The sequence below is a fragment of the Oryctolagus cuniculus genome, chromosome 12, assembly GCF_051225735.1.
Source record: "Oryctolagus cuniculus isolate XC-2025 breed Fujian yellow rabbit chromosome 12, ASM5122573v1, whole genome shotgun sequence".
NCBI lineage: Eukaryota > Metazoa > Chordata > Mammalia > Lagomorpha > Leporidae > Oryctolagus > Oryctolagus cuniculus.
In genome coordinates, this window is record NC_142878.1 from 75,406,673 (window position 1) to 75,431,959 (window position 25,287).

At 37.9% G+C, this 25,287-nt stretch overlaps 1 protein-coding gene across 11 annotated transcripts in view; it reads right to left on the reverse strand.

Moving 5' to 3' along the window:
* The window catches only part of ATOSA (atos homolog A), a 144,029-nt gene that overhangs the window by 22,994 nt on the left and 95,748 nt on the right, over positions 1 to 25,287 (reverse strand). For all 11 annotated transcript variants that reach the window (XR_016218152.1, XR_011380911.2, XR_011380910.2 and 8 more), the window contains 7 exons: positions 15,051 to 15,235; positions 13,554 to 13,756; positions 13,144 to 13,269; positions 10,228 to 12,064; positions 6,184 to 6,297; positions 1,287 to 1,366; positions 114 to 222 (listed from right to left, as the gene is read on the reverse strand). Coding sequence is in view for 7 of the 11 variants with exons in the window: in XM_070054212.2 (XP_069910313.2) it covers positions 114 to 222; positions 1,287 to 1,366; positions 6,184 to 6,297; positions 10,228 to 12,064; positions 13,144 to 13,269; positions 13,554 to 13,756; positions 15,051 to 15,235 (2,654 nt within the window). In the remaining 4 variants the exon portion in view is untranslated. The remainder of the gene's footprint in view (positions 1 to 113; positions 223 to 1,286; positions 1,367 to 6,183; positions 6,298 to 10,227; positions 12,065 to 13,143; positions 13,270 to 13,553; positions 13,757 to 15,050; positions 15,236 to 25,287) is intronic.

The window sequence follows — 25,287 nt, forward strand, 5'->3', positions numbered from 1 at the left end:
GGAAAAAGACAATATATTTATTCCATTTTACAAAGTTAAAGACATAAATGACACCCTAGACACAGGTGAAATTAAGAAATTTCAAATCATAAAATAGCGTCAAAACATATTACCTCAAAATTTCCAAGAAGACTAAGACTTGTTATAGGTGGAGCACTAGAACTCAAAAACGGCTTTTCATGAATATCTGGATCATCTTCAATGTTTAAACATGGTTGAGGACTATTAAAAAACAAATCAGCAAAACAACACATTAACCATAATACTTTCTCACCCACTTTTGTTTGTTCTTATTTTTTGAGAGACAGAGAGAAATCTCTCATCTACCGATTCACTACCCAAAGGCCTGCATAGCTGAGTCTGGGAACTTAAAACTGGTTTCAAACATGGCTGGCAGAGCCCTAGCTATCTGAACCATTCCCTGATGCCTCTCAGGGTCTACATTAGTAGGAAGCTAGAATCAGGAGTGCCTCTGAGATTTTAACCCAGGCACTCTCACATGGGATGCAGGTGTCCCAACCACCAGGCCAAATGTCTGTTACCTAATTTACTTTTGCACAAAATTAAATTAGGAAAATTCAAACAATGTCTCCCAACCTAACCATAATAAAATTAATGTCATCAAATTTTAAAGTAAAAAATTTCAAGTTTAAAATTATTATATTTTATAATCTGTAATGTTATTTGATAAAGCACATATATTGTATATACATAAAAATCATTCTAAAAGGTTACAAGGTGAAATTTATAATATGCTCATAGTTACTAGAAACATTTGCATAATAATGCAGGCTTCTGTATCAATCCCCACTTTCAGTTGAAAATGAGATTAGAAAGGAAGATTATATAACTGTCTACAGTCATACCACCCTGAACACACCTGATCTCAGAAGATTATGTAACTGAAGAATACAATCAGGGTACTGTTTTCCAATGTGCAAGAAACTGTCAAGGCTTGTTTTTTTTTGTTTGTTTGTTTGGGTTGGTTTTTTTGTTTTTGCAAAAGAATAAGAGGTAGAGTTTAATGACCAGAAACAGAAAATTCACTTAAATATTAAATACTAAAATCAATCCATTTGTGTATCATGATAACCAATACACAGTTGATACTCATGGTCTTAATTTCTTCCTTTCTCATCTTGAATAACTATATGTATATAATATCATACAGAAAATCAAGAGTCATACTACAATTTTGAATGTTAGAGTGACAATTATTTATTGTGAAAAAGCAGCATTTTTGGAAATTCCATTTTATATACAAAAAACAATTTAAAGCTAAATACCTTCTAGATGATAAGCTTTTCAGATGTGGTAATGAAGAATCCAGATCAAAGTAACCTGATTGTGTTTTCCTTTGAGGAACCTAAGGACAAAATAATCATTTGTAGCATTAAAGATTGCAATTTTTACTTGAATTGCTGAAACATGTTCCAAATGAAAGTTAAGTATATGTTATTCCCCTCCAAACAACTTACCTAAAATACTAATTATTACACATTTCTCTTTATGTTCTCATTTTATTAACTAGTAAAAATATAGATGGTTGATAAAAGCATTTTTACTAGGTTTCAACGTTTTGGAAGCAGAGCCACTTTTTCCCAAAATAAAATATTATATGGACTCTTTCTAAATAAGCAAGTAATTTTTTAAGCTTTATGTACTTCTTTATTGTGAGGGGAGAAAGAGCACAATTCATATCTTTAAAGTAAAAAGGGAAAAAAAGGAATTAAACACAGATAGGAACCTGGGGTCCTGCCAGAACTGTCCCATCGCAACCACTGCAACATTTCCAAGAATGCTAAGGCTCTCACAATTGTATATAAAACTGCATTTAAAACAAACTACCCCACCTGTACACTCACCTGCCAATCAGACTATGTAACCATGCCCACTTTGGGAGTAAATAAAAGGCCTGGAATTTGGTGGATCCTTCCCTTGTTGCCCGGCTGGGCTGCCCACTCTGCTTTCCTGCCTGGTTGCTTGCTTCATTCACGTGGCTCAGGGCCTGCTCTCTGCCTTTGCATTGCTGCTGTGCTCAGCCACCTGTGGCTGCTCATAACCATAAGCTTGCTCCACGTGGCTCGCTCCTGTTCTGCCCTCTGCCTGGTATGGACCCAACTTAGCTTCTAGACTTCTCCCTCTTCCCTAATTAAAGCCCTCACTTTCCTGTGCATTCCTCTCACTGAATAAAAAACTTAAAAACTTAAAAAAAATAATAAAACTACCACTTAACTCAAAACATCCTGAAAATAAAAGACTCAAATGTGAATTAAAGGTAAAACGATATACAACATGTAAGTAAGCTTTGTTTCTAGAATCAATATTAAATGTGAAGGTACTTCAAAAAGTTTATGGGGAAAATGGAATTAAAAGGTAGATTTATGGGCCGGCGCTATGGCGCAGCAGGTTAAAGCCCTGGCCTGAAGCGCTGGCATCCCAAATGGGTGCCGGTTCGAGTTCTGGCTGCTCCTCTTTCGATTCAGCTTTCTGCTATGGCCTGGGATAGCAGTAGAAAATGGCCCAAGTCCTTGGGCCCCTGCACCCACATGGGAGACCCAGAGGAAGCTCCTGGCTTCAGATCGGCACAGCTCCGGCAATTGCGTCCAATTGGGAAGTGAACCATCGGATGGAAGACTCTCTGCCTCTCCTCTCTCTGTAATTCTGACTTTCAAATAAATAAATAAATCTTTTTAAAAAAGGTAGATTTATTTTCATGCAAAAATGTTAAAATTCATGAATAATTGGAGCTCTTACAAAGTTCATGGAAAATAGTTCATAAAAAATGCATGTTTTTGGAACTTTGGAACTAGATGTATTAAAAATATTATTTTGTCCTCCATAGCTCTTTCACATCTTACCATCTTTATTTCTCTCTATGAAATACTTCAAATGCTTTCTTAAAAATTCTCTACCCATTCACTAAATCTCTACTTGACTGATTCTAGTCCACTGTATAACCCACCTGCATGTATATGTATGTATGTATGTGTGTATGTATGTGTATGTATGTGTACTTCAAATAAGTCATTTTCATATCTAGAATTTCTATTTAATCCTTTTCTCAAATAAATGTTTCTTCATCTAAGTCCCCATTTTTGACTTTATGTATTTCTCAGAACATTTTAAACAAAATTATTATTTTTAAAAGTTAATTAATTAGGCCGGTGCCATGGCTCAATAGGCTAATCCTCTGCCTGCAGCGCAGGCACCCCGGGTTCTAGTCCCGGTCGGGGTGCCAGATTCTGTCCTGGTTGCCCCTCTTCCAAGGCAACCCCTCTGCTGTGGCCCGGGAGTGCAGTGGAGGATGGCCCAAGTGCTTGGGCCCTGCACCCCATGGGAGACCAGGAGAAGCACCTGGCTCCTGGCTTTGGATCAGCGCGGTGCGCCGGCCGCGGCGGCCATTGGAGGGTGAACCAACAGTAAAAGGAAGACCTTTCTGTCTCTGTCTCTCTCACTGTCCACTCTGCCTGTCCAAAAAAAAAAAAAATTAATTAATTAGAGAGGCAGAGTTACAGAGAGAAGGAGAGATGGATAGAGAGGTCTTCCATCCACTGGTTCACTCCTCAAATCGTTGAAATGGATGGAACTGGGCCGATCCAAAGCCAGGAGTGAAAAGCTTCTTCCAGGCCTCCTACATGGGTGCAGGGGCCCAAGGACTTCAGCCATCCTCTGCTGTTTTCCCAGGACTTAAACCGGTGCCCCAGTAGGGGATGCCAGAGCTGTAGGCTGGGACTTTAACCTGCTGCACCACAGCACCAGCCCCTATTATTCTTTACAGATTTATTTATTTATTTGAAAGGCAGAATTACAGAGAGGCAGAGGCAGAGAGAGAGAGAGGTCTTCCATCTACTGGGTCACTCCCCAAATGGCCTCAATGGCCAGGGCTGAGCCAGGACAAAGCCAAGAGCCAGGGCTTCTTCCAGGTCTTCCATGTGGGTACAGGGGCCCAAGGGCCATCTTCCACTGTTTTCCCAGGCACATTAGCAGGGAGCTGGGTCAGAAGCGGAGCAGCTAGTACTTGAACAGGTGCCCATATGAGACGTCAGTGCTGCTGTCAGTAGTTTAATCTGCTGTACCATAGTGCAAGTCTCCCTCTGATATTATCTTTAGCAAGAGGTATTTTCTATGAAAATACACCCTTGGTGTCCTGGATTACAGATGTGGAATAGTTTCATATTTCTTCTGCTGGTACTGAATTTATTTCATGGGTTCCAATTTAGTTTTTATGCCATTTATTAGCTAGATGTCTTTAAACACAGAGGTAGCATAAATTCAAAACCCTACCAGGGTGTCTTGGGTTTAAGTCCAATTCTTTGGGGGGGGCTTCTCCTCCCTACCCCTCCCATACCTCACTGATGCATGCTTGAGTTAACAGGGGGGATCTTTTTCTCTTCTTCAATTTATGGAAGGCCAGTCCTCCCCATTTCTGGCTTCTCGAGGAGTCCACTTTCAGATTTCAAGACTTGCAGCCTTGTCTCTTATGCCAACAAAGGCATTCAACCCTAGTACTGCATTGGATTCAGATAGTCTAGCAGTGAATCTTTGTTCTGCCAATGGACATTTGGATATTTACAACATCATATATTGGCCAAACAAAATTATCAGCTTAAAAACCAGCCTGCTATTGATTTACTGAATTTCAAGTCCTTCCTGCAATTGCCTTGGCAGGACCAAACCACATGACTTCATTGGCCTTATATAACTCATGGGCCAGACATTTCCCACCCCTGGCCTAAAGGGACATAATTTTCCCCCAAATTCATACTCCAGGACTTATGTTTCTTGTTATTATGCTATTCTTATGTATTAGAAGTTGTTATATTTCATTTAGAATTTCTATGTTTGGGAAAAAAGATGGGTCTTCCTGTATCAATTCAGTCCAGAAATATCAATAATGTATTCAATAATGACCAGAAGTATATAGTGGTTTTTATGCCAGCTCAATGCTGATAAATTTTCTCCTGATTAAAGATCTCATAGGTAAAACAAACATTTGGAGTTGTTTTAAATTGTTTAGAATTTAATTTCTCTAAGATAAACAGCCATGGTCCAATTTTTAATTTTAAGTTCCAGATCTCTTATTTTTTTTAAAGATTTATTTATTTATTTGAAAGTCAGAATTATAGAGAGAGAGAGGGAGAGACAAAGATCTTTCATTTACTGGTTCACTCCCCAAATGGCTGCAATGGTCAGGGCTGGGCCAGACGGAGGCCAGGAGTCTGGAGCCTCTTCTGGGTCTCCCTTGAGCCATCCTCTGCTGCTTTCCTAGGTGCATTAGCGGGGGCCTGGATCAGAAGCAGAGCAGCTAGGAGTCAAACTAGGGCCCATATGGGATGCTGGTGCCATAACCCACTGTGCCACAGCACCGGCCCCAGTAACTGTTTTTGGAATACACTCTAGGCATTATACTTTTTGAATATACTAAAACACTCATCAACAAACTACCTTATGTTAGTAACAAAATATCAGGTTTCTAGTTCTGCAGTGATACTGACTGCTTACCTCATGTTTAACTGAAAAGGCAGTCATTCCAATTATTCAGTGAGTGCTCTCTGTGTGCCAGGAATAACACTTATCATTGGCTGAACACTAAGGTAGATATTAACATCCTTACTTACAGACAAGGAAACCAAGGCTACAAAGAAATTATATCACCTATCTAATGTCACAAACTAGAGTGAAGTCAGTGTGACTCCAAAGTGATACTTTTAATCACTGCACTCAGATCTATAAATCTATTTGCAAAAACGGAGTAGGGATATTCATCTGTATAGAAATAAGATGATTAAGTAGATGAGTTCCAAGTAAAAAAGTCATGAATTATTTTTCCCAAGTGATCCACTTGGTGGTGTCAGTACTTACTAAGATAACAATCTATTTATATATAATCTACTTGAAACCAGGTACTTCTTTTTTCTTTTTAGGTTTTATAACAATTAAAAGAACTGGCTAAAGAATTTGAGAAATTTCATATCCCTAATAGAACAAACTTCATTTTTATTCAATTTTTACTTATCTTCCATATTACCACCTAGCCATTAAATATGCTATAAAGTATTTTTCAATTGGAAATTTATTTTAAAGATACTTAGGTATTTTCAACTAAAATTTGAATAAAATTATCTGTAAATATTTCAGAGGCTTGCAAGTTCTAAGCATGAGATAAAAGAAAATGCTTACAGGACTTGAAAGGAGAGGCAATCCAGTTCGAGGATGAAAGGCTCTGGTTGAAGTTCCATCCAATGAATGAAAATTGTGTTTTTGCCAGACACTTGAATGTTTCACTGTAGTCCTCTGTTAGGAAAGGAATTCTATTTTAATGGTAATACTCAAATACCATTAAAGGATTTGTGCAGTTTTTTACATTACTTATTCCTAATGTCTAATACATTCTGGGGTAATGCATCCCTGGTGGTGAAGCTAAAGATACATACCTGTATCTGATGTCTATATCCACACACATAAATAATTCTAAGTAGAAAATAATATCTAAGTTTTTCTGAAGCATTTAATAAGCTAATACCTTACTTTAATTTGAATAAAAACCACTCACAGATAGAAAAATTAGTATAATATTCTAAAATACAAAGCTATGTTAAAATCATTTATGATTTCAGAGCATACAACTTGATAGGGCCTGATAAAGAAATCTAATACTGCAAATCAAATTTATATAAAATCCAATCACAGCATTATGTATTTGGGGGGGGGGTTCATGATATAGGAAATAAACTAAGTCTTAAGAATTGAGCAAATTAAGGGCCAGCATTATAGCATAGTAAGTAAAGCTGCACTGGCATCCATATGGGCACCAGTTCCAGTCCCAGCTGCTCCACTTCTGAATTAGCTCCCTGCTAGTGCACCTGGGAAAGCAGCACAGGATGGCTTAAATGCTTGGGCCCCTGCACCCATATGGGAGACCCAGAAGAAGCTCCTGGCTCCTGGCTTTGGATGGGCCCAGCCCCAGGCTGTTGCAGCCATTTGGGTTGGGGAATAAACCAGCAGATGGAAGATCTCTCTTTGTATCTCCTCTCTAACTCTGACTTCTAACTCCCTCTCTGTAACTCTGATTCCCAAATAAATAAAATTTTTAAAAATTATTTATTTATTTATTTGAGAGACAGAGTTACAGACAGAGAGCGAATGGTCTTCCATTGGCTGGTTTAATCCCCACATGGCCACAACAGCTGCAGCTGGGAGGATGTGAAGCCAGGAGCCTGGAGCTTCTTCTGGGTCTCCTGTATGGGTGCAGGGACCCAAGCACTTGAGCCATCTTCTGCTGCTTTCCTAGGCCATTAGCAGACAGCTGGATAGGAAGAAGAGCAGCTAGGACATGAACCAGAGCCCAATGGGATGCTGGGTCTACAAGTGGAGGCTTAACCTACTACAGCACAGTGCTAGCCCCCAAAACAAATAAGTCCTTTAAAAAAAAAAAAAAAAAAAAGAAGGAATTGAGCAAACGTATATCCTAACATCAGAAATTCAAACAAAACACATGAGTAAAAATTGGAAAGCAATAATTTGAATCTTGGCTCCACTGACTAGCTGTGAGACCTTGTGCAATTTATTTAACCTCTCTAGCCTAAGTTCTCATTTGTAAATTGACATTAGTTGAAGTAACTTGATAGAATCATAAGATGATTAAGTAAGCCAACATGTGTAAATAGAGGCATACAGTAAAAATGGCATATGAAATACTTTAAATAAGCACGCACACAAAAAAGAATCTTAATGGCTTGAAAAATAACATGGCCATAAGAATGGGAATAGGAGAGGGAGGAAGAAGGAGAAGGGTGGGAGGGCAGGTAGGGTGGAAAGAATCACTATGTTCCTAAATTTGTGTTTATGAGATGCATGAGGTTTGTATACCCTAAATAAAAGGTTTCTGGGTGGGGGGAGAAAAAAAAATAACATGGTCAGATCCCTATTAACATCAGAATGGATCATGAAAAGCTAATATATTCTTTCTTAAAAAGATAGAGAGATAATAATTTATTTATCTAGCTATCATCTACATATCTATTTTTTGAAAGGCAGAGTGTCAGAGACAAAGAGACAGAGACAGAGAGGTAATTTCCATCTGTTGGTTTACTTTCCAAATGTCTGTCATCAGCCTGGGCTGAGCCAAACTATAGCCAGGAGCCTGGAACTTCATGTGGGTCTTGCACATACATGGCAGGAACTCAAGCAAATGAGCCATCACCTGCTGCTTCTCAGGTACATTAGCAGGAAGCTGGATTGGAAGTGGATTAGCTAGGATTTAAACTGACACTCCAATATGAGATGTATTTCTCCTGGCAGCAGCTTAATCCACTATGCCACAACACCCATCCCAAGAGTTAATATAATCTTATGATCATGGTAGGTTTTTGGGACAATTATAATTTTAAGAAATTAGTAACTATCATTTGATTAAACTGCTTATCTTAGAGCCAGATAGGTAGATAAAAACTGGAAACATGGGGGATAGGCATTTAGTTCAGTGGTTAAAACTGCCTGGGACACTCACAACCCCTATCATAGTGCCTGGGTTCAAGTCAGGCTCCTCTACTTCCAATACAGGATTCTTCTAATGTGCACTCCGGGAGGTAGCAGATGACGGCTCAAGTAATTTGGTTTCTGCCACCCACGTGTAGCTGTAGGTGAATTCCAGGCTCCTAACTTTGGTCTGGCCCAAAAATACTGTAAAAAATGAACTGGAAATAATATATATATATATATATACACACACACACACACACACACATATATATAAAGATATATTTATATTAATATATAAATATATATAAAAACCAATCAGAGGGAGTAAAGATGATCAATCAAGGTCATTCAGATTTGGATTCAAGGCAGTTAAAAACTAGTCGGCTGGGGCTGGGGCTGGGACTGTGGCGCAGTAGGTTAATCCTCTGCTTGTGGTGCCAGCATTTCACATAGGTGCCGGTTCTAGTCTCAGCTGCTCCTCTTCCGATCCAGCTCTCTGCTTTAGCCTGGGAAGGCACTGGAAGATGGCCCAGGTCTTTGGGCCCCTGCATCCAAGTGGGAGACCTGGAAGCAGGTCCTGGCTCCTGGCGCTGTATTAGCACAGCTCCAGTCATTGTGGCCATTTGGGGAGCAAACCAGTGGATGGAAGACCTTTTTCTTTGTCTCTTCCTCTCACTGTCTATAACTCTACCTCTCAAATAAAAATAAAATCTTTAAAAAAAAATTAGACTTCCATAAAATCGAAATGTATACTTGTTTAGAGAAATAAAGGAAATTTGATCCTAATAATAAGTCCTAGAAGTTAGAAGTCAGTTGATTAAAATGAAAATTATCTTTTCTTTATATAGTACATCAAAGGTCTATGAAATCATTAACTAACCCAAAGCTTAACACTATGGGCACTCTACTTATACTAGGCCAGAGCTGCTAACAAACAGTACATTAAGTTAACAAAAGTTTAATTTCTGATTCCTACTTACTTTCCAGCAATTATTCATAAGTACTTAAATAAACAAAGGACAACAGGAAGAACTCAAATGAAACAAGGACTTGTATGATCTACAAATTTGTCTGATTATTATGAAGCAGAAGAAACCTAGGACTGCAAATCAAGTGAAGGGCCTGGGGGCCAGTTAAGCCACTAAGGACTTGTAAAGCTGCTAGTATTTCAGTTATTCTCTGAGTCCTAGTTTCCTCATAACTGTCATACATGTCCCATGGTGAAATATCAGAATTAAATGTTCTATAATCATGTGATATTGAAGAAAGCAATATACACAGAACATAGAAAAATCAACATATTGTTTATGCATATTAGACAGCATTCATTCTCCTGAATCCAAAGACTAAATATTAAGAACCTGGGTGCTTCTGAGGAGAAAGAATAATACACCTATAGACAGGAAGGGGAAGGAGGAAACCAGACTTCAAAGATCTAAATGACAGACCTAACAGATAATGAAAAAATTACTAATGTTTACCAATTAAAAAGAAAAAAGATAACACTATTTTTTAAAATCACATCACCTTATTCATTCTAATAACAAGATTTGCTCTTATGAGAGTGGAATATTTGCAAGGGTGTTTATAGTTCTGTAGATTTATCATATCAGATTGTGTTCTATACATAACGGGCACTTTGGGCTTTTCTATTTACATCTCCTGTGAACAAAATTCAAAGCATACTGAACACTTGAGAATTATATCTGAAATATCAAATACTGTTTGACAGTTGTTACTTACCAACACCTCTGTATTTTTCAGTTGTTCACATGTAGAGACAGAGTCCTTTATACTTTTTCTCTGAGAAGAGGTCTGAGATTTTTCATCAGTTGGATCTTTTTTATCCTGTTCATCTTTCAGTTGGTCTAGTTTTTTACATTTAAAACCTTCATTATCATTGTTGAGATAATTTTCGATGCTATTAAGTTGGGTATTTTGTTCACACGTTTTAGGTCTTTTTGAATCTTTATTTGAGCACTTATTTTCATAGTTGTTCAAATATTCTGACGTTTCCAACATAGTAACTTTAACTTTTGAGTCAGTTTTTGAATTATCAGGTTGGAGATTGTCAAAAGCTTCTGGATTATAATTCTCACTTTTTATTAGTTTTTCCTTGTATTTATTTGTGCAGATCTGTTTGTTAATACTGTTGCAATTTGAATACTGTTTACCAATTCTATCGCCAATTTCTTGTTCCTTAAATTGAGACTTAGATAGTTTGTTTTCCAATCCGCTTATCAAATCTATGTTATTTTCTTTGCAAGTAGATATATTTGAGAAAGTCAATAAACTATCATCTTTGTTCTTTGTCTCTTCATATGCACTTTGGATGAATTCGCTAGGATTGTTCTGACACTGATTTCTTATTTGAGGCTTCAAAGAAAACTTTTCTTTACTATTGCATTTAAAAGAATTAAGAGATTTATCAGGTACTGAACTTTTTCCATCACTGTTATCTCCTGACAAGGAAAATTTTGTATGAGAAATGGAAACAGAGGCCTCACCTTTAATTTTCCTCAACAAGTTTTTGTCTTCATATGAACTCCTAAACACTTTAGAAGGTCTCAAATTGGAATTGTGTATGTTGAAGGACTGTCGGGGGATATGTGATGTTGGATCAATATGTTCCAAATGATGAGCAATTCTTGCAATCACATCTTGCCGTTCCTGCAGTAAACAGCCTATCAAAGGATTAGTCTCTCCAACAGACTGACGAGAATAAATTCTATTAGAAATGTAAGTTTCACTTAGAGGAATTTCCGGTTTTCCATGAATTTTCCTCTCCTTGTTGTCTTCTGAGGAGGTAAACTCTGGACTACCAAAAGAAATGGAGAAAGCTTCTTTACATTTTCTCACATTTTCATTTTCTTGTGAAGCCAGGAAAAGTTTTGAATTAAGTGAACTAGATTCTTGAATATTAAATGGATGTCCAGAACCGTGTGAAGTGCTTGGATCACAATGAATCAAATGCTGAGCAATTCTTGCAATAACTTCTTGTCGATCTTGAATTAAAGAGCCTATTAAAGGGTTAGTCTCACCAACTGAATTCCAGGAACTCTGCCTGCTAGAGATGCTGGAATCAATCATTGAAAATGACTTTAAAGTTCTCCCTGATGTTTCATGTGACTTTATATCTCCTAAACCGCTAAAGCCCAGAATATTGGCCTGCGATGTCCCATAGTCAGATTTATTGCCAGTGCCTGGACACAGTTTGACATTTTTGATAGCTGAAGTATATTCTGGAGTTGTGCCATTTTTAACATGTAATACACTTTCAGGTGCCATGGTCCAAGTTTGTTTGCTACACGGATGCTGTGAACTGCTTGTACTACATTGTTCTCCTTCATTAGAACCGTGGTGCTGATGGGTTTTAAGTTCAAGTTCTTGAATTCTTTTCTCATAAAGGCCAATATTAGTGTGAATACTACAGCTCAAAACTGGGTAATTAGATTGTCTGGGCAAGGATTGAACACTGACTTTCAAGGCCACATTATGGGAAACATTGGGAACAGGAAACACATGTTCAATTGGAGTCTCTGAAAAATTCCACTGTAGGTCTACATCAGCAGCACTGATTCTAGAGTCACACAAAAAATACTGAAATCAATAGATTATAAAAATTATATCTTTATAAGTGTGTATTATTTTAAAATGTAAAACAGTAATTGCCAGTTTTGTTTATGTTAATTACTACTAAGGATTACTTTCAGCCACTTTACCATGAATAGCACTCTAATAAAACCAGTGTAAATGGCCCAATAGGGTACTTGGACAAGATGACCTTTTTAAGGACATGAGACCACTTAAGCAGTATTAAGAATATGAACATTTGGGCTGGTGCTGAGGCACAGCGGGTTAACGCCCTGGCTTGAAGTGCCGGCATCCCATATGAGCGCTGGTTCAAGACCCGGCTGCTCCACTTCTGATCCAGCTTTCTGCTATGGCCTGGGAAAGCAGTAGAAGACGGCCTAAGTGCTTGGGCCCCTGCACCAGCGTGGGAGACCTGGAAGAAGCTCCTGGCTTCAGATTGGCACAGCTCCAGCTATTGCGGCCAATTGGGGAGTGAACCATTGGATGGAAGACCTCTCTCTCTCTCAGCCTCTCCTCTCTCTGTGTAACTCTGACTTTCGAATAAATAAAGAAATCTTTAAAAAAATATATGAACCTTCAAGAATGTTATAGTTTAAAAATATTTATCAACAAAAAGGACTTCATATTTACTAGTAAGTAAACAAATTCAGCTAATTCTAAGAGACACAATCCCACTGCCACCTGCCTGAAGAGACAGCTAGTTGTTAATAATCATGTATGTTTTTATATATTTCAAGATATTGAAAGTTAAGACTAGCATTATAGAAATTTGGCATTCCAGAAAACATTTCCAATTTATGATATGGCAGCATCAAGTTCATTCTTGGTTCTTTACAGGAAGATTAAGTTTTCTGAACACTATTCCTGACCAAATTTAACCTAACAAGCAAAATTTATATTGTACCAATCTAAATCTCTCAATCTTGTTTTACAAAAATATCTCAGTAAATTTTATCCAATTATATTTAGACATGAAGAAAATAAACCATTTAGAAGGTATGTTATCATTCAATAACTAACCAATGTGCGTGAAAATACACTGTGCTTTTCTTGCCCTGGACATACCTGTAGAGAATGTTTCGTGGGATAGCACCATGAGAAACACTAAGCCAAGCACTTAACTGAGAAAAAAACACAAATGAGCGGACAGCCAACAGGAGAGTCTTCTCTTCAATAAATCGATCACCACTCCTAAGAGAAGTAACAAAGCATAATATGTCAGCAAATACAAAATGGCTGAATTTTATAAAGGCAGAAGCTGAAACAAACACATCACTCAGGATGAGTGCTTTCAAAAACACAGAAATGCACTTACCAATGTCACTTAAAGTCACAATTACTAAATAATAAATATCTCAATTTTACTATATAAACAGGGGAACTCAGAGAGATGATATATTATTAAAATAATTTATAGGAAGTAATAGAAAACTTGATTTACCAGGAACAACTTCAAACTAAGGTCAACAACTTACTGCCGAGGAACTGGTTCCAAGACCCATCTTTCTAACAGTAATGCATCCTGCTTAATTGCAGGATCATTTAGGTCGATTCCTTCTGTGCTGGGACCATCATCACTGTAGCAGCAGTCTGGCAGTAACATCACTTCCACCATGATCGGAAGGTTGTTCTTCCACAACAATGTGACTTCAGACCTGGTTCGTCTGGCTTGGCGACACTGGAGAAAATGAATATAAGCAAAATGTCTCATTAACTCTCTAATTTTGTATTTAAATTTGAAAATCATAATTGTAAAGCTGACACCTACATGAGAAATGAGTCATCTATCACAGAATTTTGCTTAGGTTTGGCTCTTCAGGTTTCTTCATTAAATAATGTAGTGATATGAGTGAGCTCTAGAGTACAGGGCTTAGTATTGAACATTTATGATTCAGTTTGCTAGAGGAGGATACCTTTGCACTGTCTAGTAGATAAGAACTGTCATATATAATGTCTGATACGCTCTGAGTTGGCCTGGCCTTACCCAGTCTGCAAATTTCATAGAGATGATTAATTCTTAAATCTGAAAATTAAAATGAACTATCATTAAATGTTCAAACTAGACAAGAATTTTAAAAGTTAATATTTTGGACTACATTTGAGAAACTAATAACTAGAAGAAAAAAATCTTAAAGCAAATAATATGCTACTACCAAAATATTTTTGACAGGATCATACAAAAACATGACAGTAAAAAGTTATCTTCCCATTTAAAAAAAAAAAAGAGTAAAGAATACAAGAGGGAAATTGGTCAACATGGGAAATATAATCATACTATCTATTTACTAAGTGAATAAGGACACACAGAGGATAAGCCAGGGCTCAGATTCTAAAAGTAAAGAATACTAAGTCACAGCAGCAAAGAAAGTTAAAGATAGGGTATGAAATTTGCTGCCCCTTGGGCCGGCGCCATGGCTCACTAGGCTAATCCTCCACCCTGCAGTGCCGGCACACCAGGTTCTAGTCCCGGTCGGGGCGCCGGATTCTGTCCCGGTTGCCCCTCTTCCAGGCCAGCTCTCTGCTGTGGCCAGGGAGTGCAGTGGAGGATGGCCCAAGTGCTTGGGCCCTGCACCCCATGGGAGACCAGGATAAGTACCTGGCTCCTGCCATCGGATCAGCGCAGTGTGCCGGCCGCGGCGGCCATTGGAGGGTGAACCAACGGCAAAAGGAAGACCTTTCTCTCTCTCTCTCTCTCTCTCTCTCTCTCACTGTCCACTCTGCCTGTCAAAAAAAAAAAAAAAAAATTTGCTGCCCCTCCCAGCTGATCAACAAAGCTACTTGGCTTTCCCTTCAACAGCTTTGATTAAAACCTAGTGTTATGTTTATGGTCTGGGATTAGGACTGTTTTTCTGTACAGTTACAATGAATTTTATATTTAAATGTGAAAATTATGATATAATGAAAGTGATGACAGAATTTAAACTAGTTTATATAAAAGATAAAGAAAAAGCATGCAACACAACAATGCTCACCTGGGCCAGCTTGTCACTACATTCATGTTTCGTAGTTACTAGGTAACAAGACTGTGCTGGAGGGCAATGGAAACTTTCCGTTCGACCTTTTACAGAACATTCAGGTGTTCGTCCTTCTGTTATTAGCAAGGCCAAAGAGACCAAGAACTCCTCTGCATCGTATTCAAAATATTCATCTAGAGTATCTGGTATTAAAAAAAAAAAAGCAAAGAAGGGTCCCCACTTTAATGTACTCTTAAAATAGCTGCCGTATTCCATAGTTATATGTTCACTAAAGAGAGAATAAAAATGAAATAATACAAGAGCAGAGCCTTGATTCACAAAGTATTGAGAAGTGAAATGGTGAATAATTCCAGTTAAACAGAACTGTTTAAATTGGGGTATAAAACTATCTTTATGAAAATTTTAGTTAAAATACTAAATATTTAGCAATCTGTCATCCTATAATTTTATTTTTGGATGTCAGGAACAGCGATTTTTTGTGCAAAAATTAACAGTCAAAAGGTTAAAATGTCTTATGTTGTATTTTTAGCTAAAATGCTTTATTGCTGTTACATATTGGGAAAAAGATGCAGACCCAACTGCATGTTTCTGGCTATCTCTCCTCTCAGCCTTCTTCAACCAGTTCTTTGCTCTTGAAGAACTAATTTTGTGATGTGGACCTTCACAGCCACAGGGTCCTCTCAGCCTTTGCTCTGTGACAGTAATAGTGTCAGAGGGAGAAATGCTCCAATTATCCAGCCGGAGACATGTTTTGCAATCATGGAGCAAGACATTCTGTTTATTACATGGTTTGAAACAATCTAACCTGTGAATATTTTCACTTAGTCGTGATAATTTCAAAATTTCTCACAAGCGGTCTCATTTTTAACTTAATTTTAAAAAATTTTAACCTGCTATATAAGTTGAATATTTGTACACGAATGTGCACACAAAATTCAATTTGTGATGCAATCCTGAAAAAGTTGTTATCTCCAACAATTAAGAAACAAATATCTCAAATGTTTGCTACATAGTATTAGGGAATAAAGGAACAAAGTTGGAACACATATAGTTGCTAATATCAAAATCTAAGAATTAGAGATGATTTTCCAAACAAAAAGAACAGTGAATCATGGAATGAGTGGAGAAAAAGCAAAAACTGAACAGAGAATTTGTGTGGCTAAAGCTTACAAAAGAAGAGACTGGAGCCAGATTATCAACATCCTTGAAGCACATGACGAATACCTATTTCTAGCCTCAGGAAGGCTTATCAGGAAAAGGAGCAGCCTTGGGAGAAAACTGTACTGAACTGTTATTGTAAGACAATTATAAAAGTTTATCTAAAACAACAACCAACATTTAAATAGTAACTTATCATTGTCAAGCAATACCAGCTCCAAGTACTTTCTATACATCAACTCATTTAATCCTCAGAGCAGCTCTAAAACAAGGGGAGGACTACCACTTCTGTTTTGTAGATAACTGATTCATATAGAGGTTAAGTAACTTTCCCAAGATCATCCAGCTAAGTAGCAAAGCTGGGATTTGACTCAAGACAGATTGATTCCCAAATCTGTACTATTAAATACCATTCATTCTATCTTTCATTAGGGCTATAAAATACATTTTTATACATTTTATGTTTGGAAAACTATAAATGAAAATATATATTTGACACATAACATGTGAGCTTCAAAAACTATGTGAAAATGGAATGAGGGGCCGGCGCTGTGGTGTAGTGGGTAAAGCTGCCATTTGCAGTGCTGGCATCCCATGTGGGCGCCAGTTTGAGTCCCAGCTGCTCCACTTCTGATCCAGCTCTCTGCTATGGCCTGAGAAAGCAGTAGAAAATGGTCCAGGTCCTTGGGCCCCTGTACCTGCGTGGGAGACCTGGCAGAAGCTCCCGGCTCCTGGCTTCAGATTGGCGCAGCTCTGGCCGCTGCGGCCAACTGGGGAATGAACCAGCAGATGGAGGACCTCTCTCTCTCTCTGCCTCTCCTTCTCTCTCTGTGTAACTCAGACTTTCAAATAAATAAATAATCTTTTTAAAAAATGGAATGAAAAGACAGTGTGTATTTTTCAAACTTTTTGAAACTCCCTTATATTTTAACAGCACATTTTAGTTATTCTTAGGACACAGAATTCATTTCCAGGAACAGAATCCTTATTTATAATGTTCCAATTGGAAAAAAGAGAAAGGAGGGTCTCCACTCTTCTCCAGCAACAAACTTAGGTCATAAATCAAGGGTTTCCTGGCTTCACTGAGTTAAATCATAGCATCCTTCATAAAGAGGCAGGCAAAAGGTATAAGAAAATAACTGACTCAATTCTTTTTCACAGTAGGTTTTCAAGGGTAGTTCAGGCTTGTCATAGGCTATACAGCATGATTTCAGCTCCCAAGAGATTCTCTGGGCTCGCCTTGTTCTACCAGCACAGAAGTGGAGCTGTAATCCCAGAGAGCTAAGAATTGTAGCAGAGCAGTGGCTTCTAAACTGCAGAATGCCAAGATGTCATCTAAGTAATATCTCATGTATAGGTGATACTAATTTTTTTTATCTATAGATATTACTGAGATTACTAAAATATAGATTCATATAAAACATCATTGAATCAGTAGTATGTTTACATTGTTATGATCTTTTCTGCATTCTAAAAGTAAAAATCCTATAGTGGGGGTTTGTTAAGTTTTTAGCTCAACTAGGGGTCCTTGATACAAGACACATTTAGGGATCTATCAGTTTGGTTATGGCTGCTGAGCACCCAGACAACTCATAATGACCTTAGCATCATTCAAGCTTACGTAAATAAAGGTTCTCAACTTTTCTTAGGAAGTGCTAGGGAAGAACACACTAAGTCACTGCACAGGACTCAATGTATGATCAGCAAATGGCTAAGATGTAATTTAATTATTCTTGGGTCCCAAAAGTTACGGTATCAATGTAATATATGGGGAAAGTTCTGAACTTAAAATCATAGGTAGGAATATGTGGTGGAGGATGGTGGTAAGGAAGGTTTCTATAGTAGTAAACTGTTTCTAAAGCAAAATCACTTAATGTTTTCCTCTGTAAAATGAAAACATCTATCTGCTTACTTGAAAGATCACACAGTTATACTGTCCCCAATGCCAACAGTGAATAGTGACAACTTTCTTTAAACGGTACGGCCATCTTTCTCAACCCACCAGAGCCAACTGATTCAAAGTGGGCACCCGACCCAAGCTGAGTCAAAGGTTCCTTCCCAGTACACTGAAATTAGGATACAGGGATGTCAGTTGACCACTACCTGCTATGACTTGACCTGAGGCAATGTATACTCAGAAGCTATGCAACGCCCACAGGATGCAAAGAACAGAATGAAACAAGCTAGAGGTTGAATAGAAACTAGAGAATCTATGGCCACAGACAGCCAGAAAAAATAGTTGCCTGATTCCTGACAATGTTTCAGTCCTTCAGGAGGTCTACTGGGCGAGAACTCTGTATTCCTATTAATCAATTCCCTTAAGCTTTTCAAATATAATTTGAGAATTTGTAATCAAAAGCACCTTGATTAATAACTAAATTATTTTTATGAGATTACAGAAGGCATCTTTCAAAAGCAAAAAGCATTCACTAGTTTAAGAGTAAGAATTATTGAGTGCTATGTCCTGAATTGCATTCCCCTAAAATTCCTATATTGCTACTGTAATGCCCTAATCTGACTATTTGGGGATAGGGCTTTCAGAAGGTAATTAAAAAAAAAGATAAATAAAGTCATAGCCTTATAGCCAATAGTAAAATCAGTTTTAAAAGATGAAAAAGAGATCTCTAGCTCATTATCTCTTTCTAGGCCACAAAGTGGCCATTTGCCTGCAAGCCAGAAATAAAGCTTTTATCAGGACCTGACCATGCTGGCACCTGGATCTTGAAATTCCAGCCTTCAGAACTGTGAGAAATACATTTCAGTCCTTTAAAACACTCATGTCTACAGTATCTTATGTCAGTCTAAATAGACTATTGCAGAGAGAAAATAAAACTTCAAAAATATGATTACAAAAATTTGAATTTCTTTTCTAATTAAACATAACACATTTACTGATAAATGCATAAAATTCAGACTACAAATAAAAAGTAAAAATAACTCAATTTCTATTCAGAGATATTTATCATCAACCTTGCAGCATTATCTTAGGAAAATATACTCACACCAAACAAACCTAGGTTCATACTATTTGGTTGTTAAAATATATGTAAATATATATTTTGTACATCTAATTGACACATAATTGAACATACTTATGGAGTACACTATGATTTTTTTTTTTAAAGAAATCACTCAGATTTAAGCTTATCATCTTTTTTTTTTTTTTTTAAAGATTTATTTATTTACTTGAAAGGTAGAGTTACAGAGGGGCAGAGGCAAAGGCAGAGAGAGAAGGTTTTCCATCCAGTGGCTCAAGCCTAAGGGCCATAATGACCGGAGCTAGGCCATTCTGAATTCAGGAGCCAGGAGCTTCCTCCATGTCTCCTATGTGGGTGCACAGGCCCAAGCACTGGGCCATCTTCCACTGCTTTCCTAGGCCATAGCAGAGAGTCAGATCGGAAGTGGAGCAGCCGGGTTTTGAACCAGTGCCCATATAGGATACTGGCATTGCAGGCAGTGGCTTTACCTGCTATGCCACAGCACCGATCCCATGATGTTTCAATACATGTGCACAATGTCTAAAGATCAGATCTATGTAACTGGCATATCCATCATCTCAAATATTTCTTTGTACACATAATATAGCTTTTACTCTTTTCAAATATCATCCAAACTTTTCATTATTATTAAACAATCTTAAAAACTGTGAAATTTACTTTGTAACAATCTATAATTCTTTTAGATCCAAATCCAGAACCTTTTACCACCATACTCAGTTGGCTGACCATATCTGCATCCTCACCTTGGTCCAACTGCAGGCCTCTAACCATACCATTAATAATATATATTTTTTCTCTAAACATTGTTTACCAAAGCCTAGCTAAAAACTTACTGGGGGTAGGGGAGACAGAGGATGGAGCAGAGAGAGTGATACTGATTCCTGAAGCCTTGAAAGGTCATAGAAAGAGTCCGGGCCTCTTACATCATGTAATAAAACGAAAAAAAGAAGCCTGGGAACAATCTGAGGGAGTACTAATAAGAAAGTTCCTTTAGGGGCTGGCACTGTGGCATAGTGGATAAAGCCCCACTTTGCAATGCCAGCATCCCATACAGGAACTGGTTTGAGTCCTGACTGCTTCACTTCCAATCCAGCTCCCTGCTAATGGCCTAGGAAAAACAGCAGAAGATGGCCCCTGCTACCCATGTGAGAGACCTGGAAGAAGCTCCTAGCTCCTGGCTTCAGCCCTGGCCATTGCAGCCATCTAGGTAGTACATCATTGGAAGATCTATCTCTCCCTCTCTCTAATTTTGATTCTCAAATAAATAAATAAATATTTAAAAAAAAAAAAAAACAAGGAAGCTCCTCTAAACATGTTATTTTTGGGAGTGAGTGGTACAGCAGGTTAAGCTGGCATCCCACACTGGAATGCAGATTTGAGGTCTGGCTGCTCCACTTCCAATCCAGCACCCTGTTATTGCAGCTGGGCAAGCAGCAGAAAAATGGCCCAAGTATTTGGACCCCTGTCACTCATGTAGAAGACCTGGCTCCTGGCTTTGGCATGGCCCAGTTCTGGCTATTGCGGCCATTTGGGGAGTGAATCAGTAGAATCAAGATCTCTTCCTCTTTTTTTTCTCCCTCTTTCTCTGTCACTCTGGCTTTCAAGTAAACACATCTGTAAAAAAAAATTATAATCAATCTAAATGTCCAGTAATATGGGTCTAATCAAATATACTGTGATACAGTTATGTCTAACTCATGATTAGATCTTTTTATCACAAAGAGAGATGTCTAAAATGTAAGTGAAAACACAATGTTTAAAAAAGTATATGAACATGTGTCTGGGATCACATGTACATACACATGTGGAGACACAAAATAAAATATTATCAGTCCTGTAAAGCAAACACACACACATACACACACACTAAATTATAAATAACTATTCTTTGATTTTAGACTAAGAACAGCAACTAACTCAAAAAAATGTTTGAATAAAAGCATTGCCCAGTTTTGTATTTTAAATAATTATTACTTCTTATAACCACTACTATTTCTTTTAAAGTAGGTCACATTTTGTTTACTTAATGTAGGCATTTATTAAGACACACACAGCTAACAGTATACTGGTTCTGGAGTTCAGAAATTGGAACTCATCAATTTGAAACCTTTATTTTCTATTTTTGTTTTAAAAATACACTTAAAATGTTAGGTAAGAATTAGAATACAGTCATACTGATAATATGTGAAATAAATATATGGATATGAATCAAAGCTATTGAGAATAGATATTAACAATCAATTAATGAGATGATGCTCAAAGAATTAGGCTCTCAATTAAGACAACCAGCATGTAGGTGCTAGTATTTCATTCATTCAGCAAATACTGTAAAACTAGCATGTGGTAGGCACTTTTCCTAGGTATTTAGACTTACAGTAAATATTCTAGTGTTGCCTGAAAAAAACCAAAAACTGATTAATAAGGAAAACAAGAGTGTTAAGTGTTGTGCCTATATTGGAAAAAAAAGGGAAAAAAAAAAAGGCTGACATGAAAGTGATATGTTTAGATTTTATCCTAACTGCAAAGGAAAAATATTGCAAGAGAAAAATATTGCAAGATCTTAGAGAAATGATATAATTTTATTTAGATTGTAAGATGATCAGCATGGGTACTTTGTCAACAAAAATAGGGGGAAAAGAATCATAGTAGCTTACTAGTTAGGTTACTATAGTTGTTCACGGTGAGGGTATAGTTTTGTAGACTAATGGCATTTTTTTAAGATTTATTTTATTTACTTGAAAGAGAGAGAGAGAGAGAAATAGAGAAATCTTCCTTCATTGGCTCACTCCCCAAATGGCCACAACGGCCAGGATTGGGCCAGATAGAAACCAGAAGTCTCTTCCTGGTCTTCCATATGGGCTCAGGGGCCCAGTGACTTGGGTCATCCTCTGTTGTTTTCCCAGGCACATCAGCAGGAAGCTGGATTAGAAATGGAGCAGCCAGGACTTGAACCAGTGTGCCTATATAGGATGCTGGCATTGCAGGCAGAGGCTTTACTTGCTGTGCTACAATGCTGGCCCGATAACTGGCATTTGGACAGTGTTGTATGAAGGAATATATAGCTAAATGAAGATTGAGGAATTCATGGCAGAGCACTGGGACCCTCCAAAAAGCAGGATCTGGTAGAATAAGATTAGCCAGCAAGAGTAGCTGTGAAGTATGATACAATGGAAGCCACAAGAAAAAAAATCATTTTAAGAAGTAGGGCATGTGTTGGGGCCAGCTCTGTGGCACAGCAGGTTAAAGCCCTGGCCTGAAGCACTGGCATCCCATATGTGGGCGCCAATTGTAGTCCTGGCTGCTCCTCTTCCGATCCAGCTCTCTGCATGGCCTGGGAAAGCAGTAGAAGGTGGCCCAAGTCCTTGGGCCCCTGCACCCACGTGGGAGACACAAAAGAAACTCCTGGCTCCTGGCTTCAGATTGGTACAGCTCCACCTGTTGCGGCCATCTGGAGAGTAAACCAGCAGATGGAAGACCTCTCTCTCTGTCTCTACCTCTCTCTATAACTCTGTCTTTCAAATAAATAAAATAAATCTTAAAAAAAAAGAAGTAGGGCATGTGGGGGCCAGTGTGGTGGTGTAGAAGGCTAAGCCTCTGCCTGCAGTGCCAGCATCCCATATGGGCACCAGTCCATGTCTTAGCTGCTCCTCTTCTGATCCAGCTCTAAGCTAGTGCACTGGGAAAGCAGTGGAAGATGGCCCAATTGCTTGGGACCCCCGCACGGATGTGGGAGATGTGGAGGAAGCTCCTGGCTCTTGCCTTCAAATCAGTTCAGCTCTGGCCATTGCAGCCATTTGGGGAGTGAACCAGCAGTTGGAAGATCTGTCTCTCCTTCTCTGTCTATAACTCTGCCTCTCAATAAATAAAATCTTTAAAAAAAAAAAAAAAAGTAGGGCATGGTCCATGGTCTCAAACACTGGTGAAGGTTAATAAAATATAAACAAAGAAGTGGCCACTGGATTTAATAAGAAAATCATTGGTAATCTTGACAGTAGTGAGCTCAGTACATGGTGATAATGGAAGACTAAACAGATGTGACATACACTGTCACTTATTCTGAAGATTATACATGGGTAAGTACAAAGGCCTACTCTCTTGAAGTCCTCTCAGCACAACAGCCATTCATGTATCACAATGGCCCTTTCTAGAAAAACAAGTATTAAATAAATGAGATCATCACTCATATAGAATTATTCTTGAATTCCAAAACTAGAAGAAAAGAAGTTCAAAATGCTTCCTCTTCTAAGTCTATTGGATGGAGGCAGGGGATTCTCTTTAAGATCCTAAAAGTCAGTCACTAAAATCCTATTCATTCGTTCTTTTACATTTTCTTGTAATAAACCTCTCCATTTTATCTTCAAAACAGTAAAGTTAGTTAGATTCTTATTATTTTATTCCTGATTTACTACAGCAGTTTCCTAGCCATTGTCTAGGACTCCAGGCTCCTTTGTTTCTATCTTGTACTCTAATGTCGATTAATCTTCCTGAAAAGCCATTCTATCAAAATTTTCTCAGCTTAAAGTTGTTTTGTTGTTTGCTTATTTACTTGCACTCTAGCTGCCTACTGAAACCAGGGTTAAGCTCTTAAGCCTAACATTAGGGCCAGGGCCAATAGATAGAGCAAGCTACACTCACTGTACATTTCAGACTTTGATATGAACGCTGTTTTCTGGAGTTAAACAGAACTGAATGAGTTCAAGACTCTTATTAATTAATTGACTTTGCCTTCGCTTCTTGAACTCATCTTTTACTGATCCCTACATAGTTCTTCAGTTCCAGCCAAATTGGTGTCTATATGGTGCTCTATTCATTTCCCACCTTTTGCTGTGGCTCACCATGCTTTCCACTTCTCCCTTCCACCAAATCCAAAGCTCTCTGAAGAGATTTCCTGACTATCTTTTACACAAAAGAGGCTCTTCCAATTCCCTTCCACAATGATCTTTCACTTGCTTTGTACTCTTCTGCAGAACTTATGTAAGCCACCTAGGCTATGAATGGTTACTGCTGGCAGACAATTTTAAGGTTATTAGAATTTCACCTCTGCTTGGGTGAGTTTCACTCTGGTCTATGGACAGACTGTACTGATTACTTCAGCCAACATTCTCCAAAACATTGGACAATGATCACAAAAGTGACCATGGAAAAGGAAAGGACATTTCTCTGAAGGGAGGAGAGAACTTCCACTTTGACTATGACCTTGTCTAAATAAGAGAAGAGTTGGAGAACTCAAAAGGCTTCCATAGCCTTGGAAACTCATCACTGGAGCATAGGGAGATTACTGATGCCGCAAACAAGAGTGTCAATTTGTTGAGTCAACAACAGGAGTCACTGTGCACTTACTCCTCATGTAGGATCTCTGTCCTTAATGTGCTGTACATTGAGATTTAATGCTATAATGAGTACTCAAACAGTATTTTTCACTTTGTGTTTCCATGTGGGTGCAAACTGTTGAAATCTTTACTTAATGTATACTAAACTGATCTTCTGTATATATAGAAAATTGAAAATGGATCATGATATGAATGGAAGGGGAGAGAGAGCGGGAAAGGGGAGGGTTGTGGGTGGGAGGGAAGTCATTGGGGGGTGGGGGGAAGCCAATGTAGTCCATAAACTGTACTTTGGAAATCCATATTCATTAAATAAAAGTTAAAAAAAAGAAGGTGATATAAAAGTAGGATTATGGATTTAGGCATGTTTCTGCATCATTTAATCCCACTCGAGTGTGCAGGAGTGAATTAGGTATGTGAAATAAGTATACAGTACCATCTTAATAAATCAGACCTTAACTTTAAAAAAAAAAAAAAGAAAAGGAAAGGACAAATCAACGCAAGTCAGGTAAAACTTAGTAGTAGGTGAGTAGCTCTATAGTTATACCAATCCACCCATTCTTTATTAATAATATCAACATTTTGTGGATTTGTAAGTATATCTACTGGTAGATTAAATTTCACAATAATGGAAATATTTCTGGTTTCTCATTTATAAGTTCTAACCTAAAGTACATGTATTATGTATTTCTGCTTTGAGAATTATAAAGGATGTTAGAAAACATCTAGTCTAATCTACCTTACTTCCAG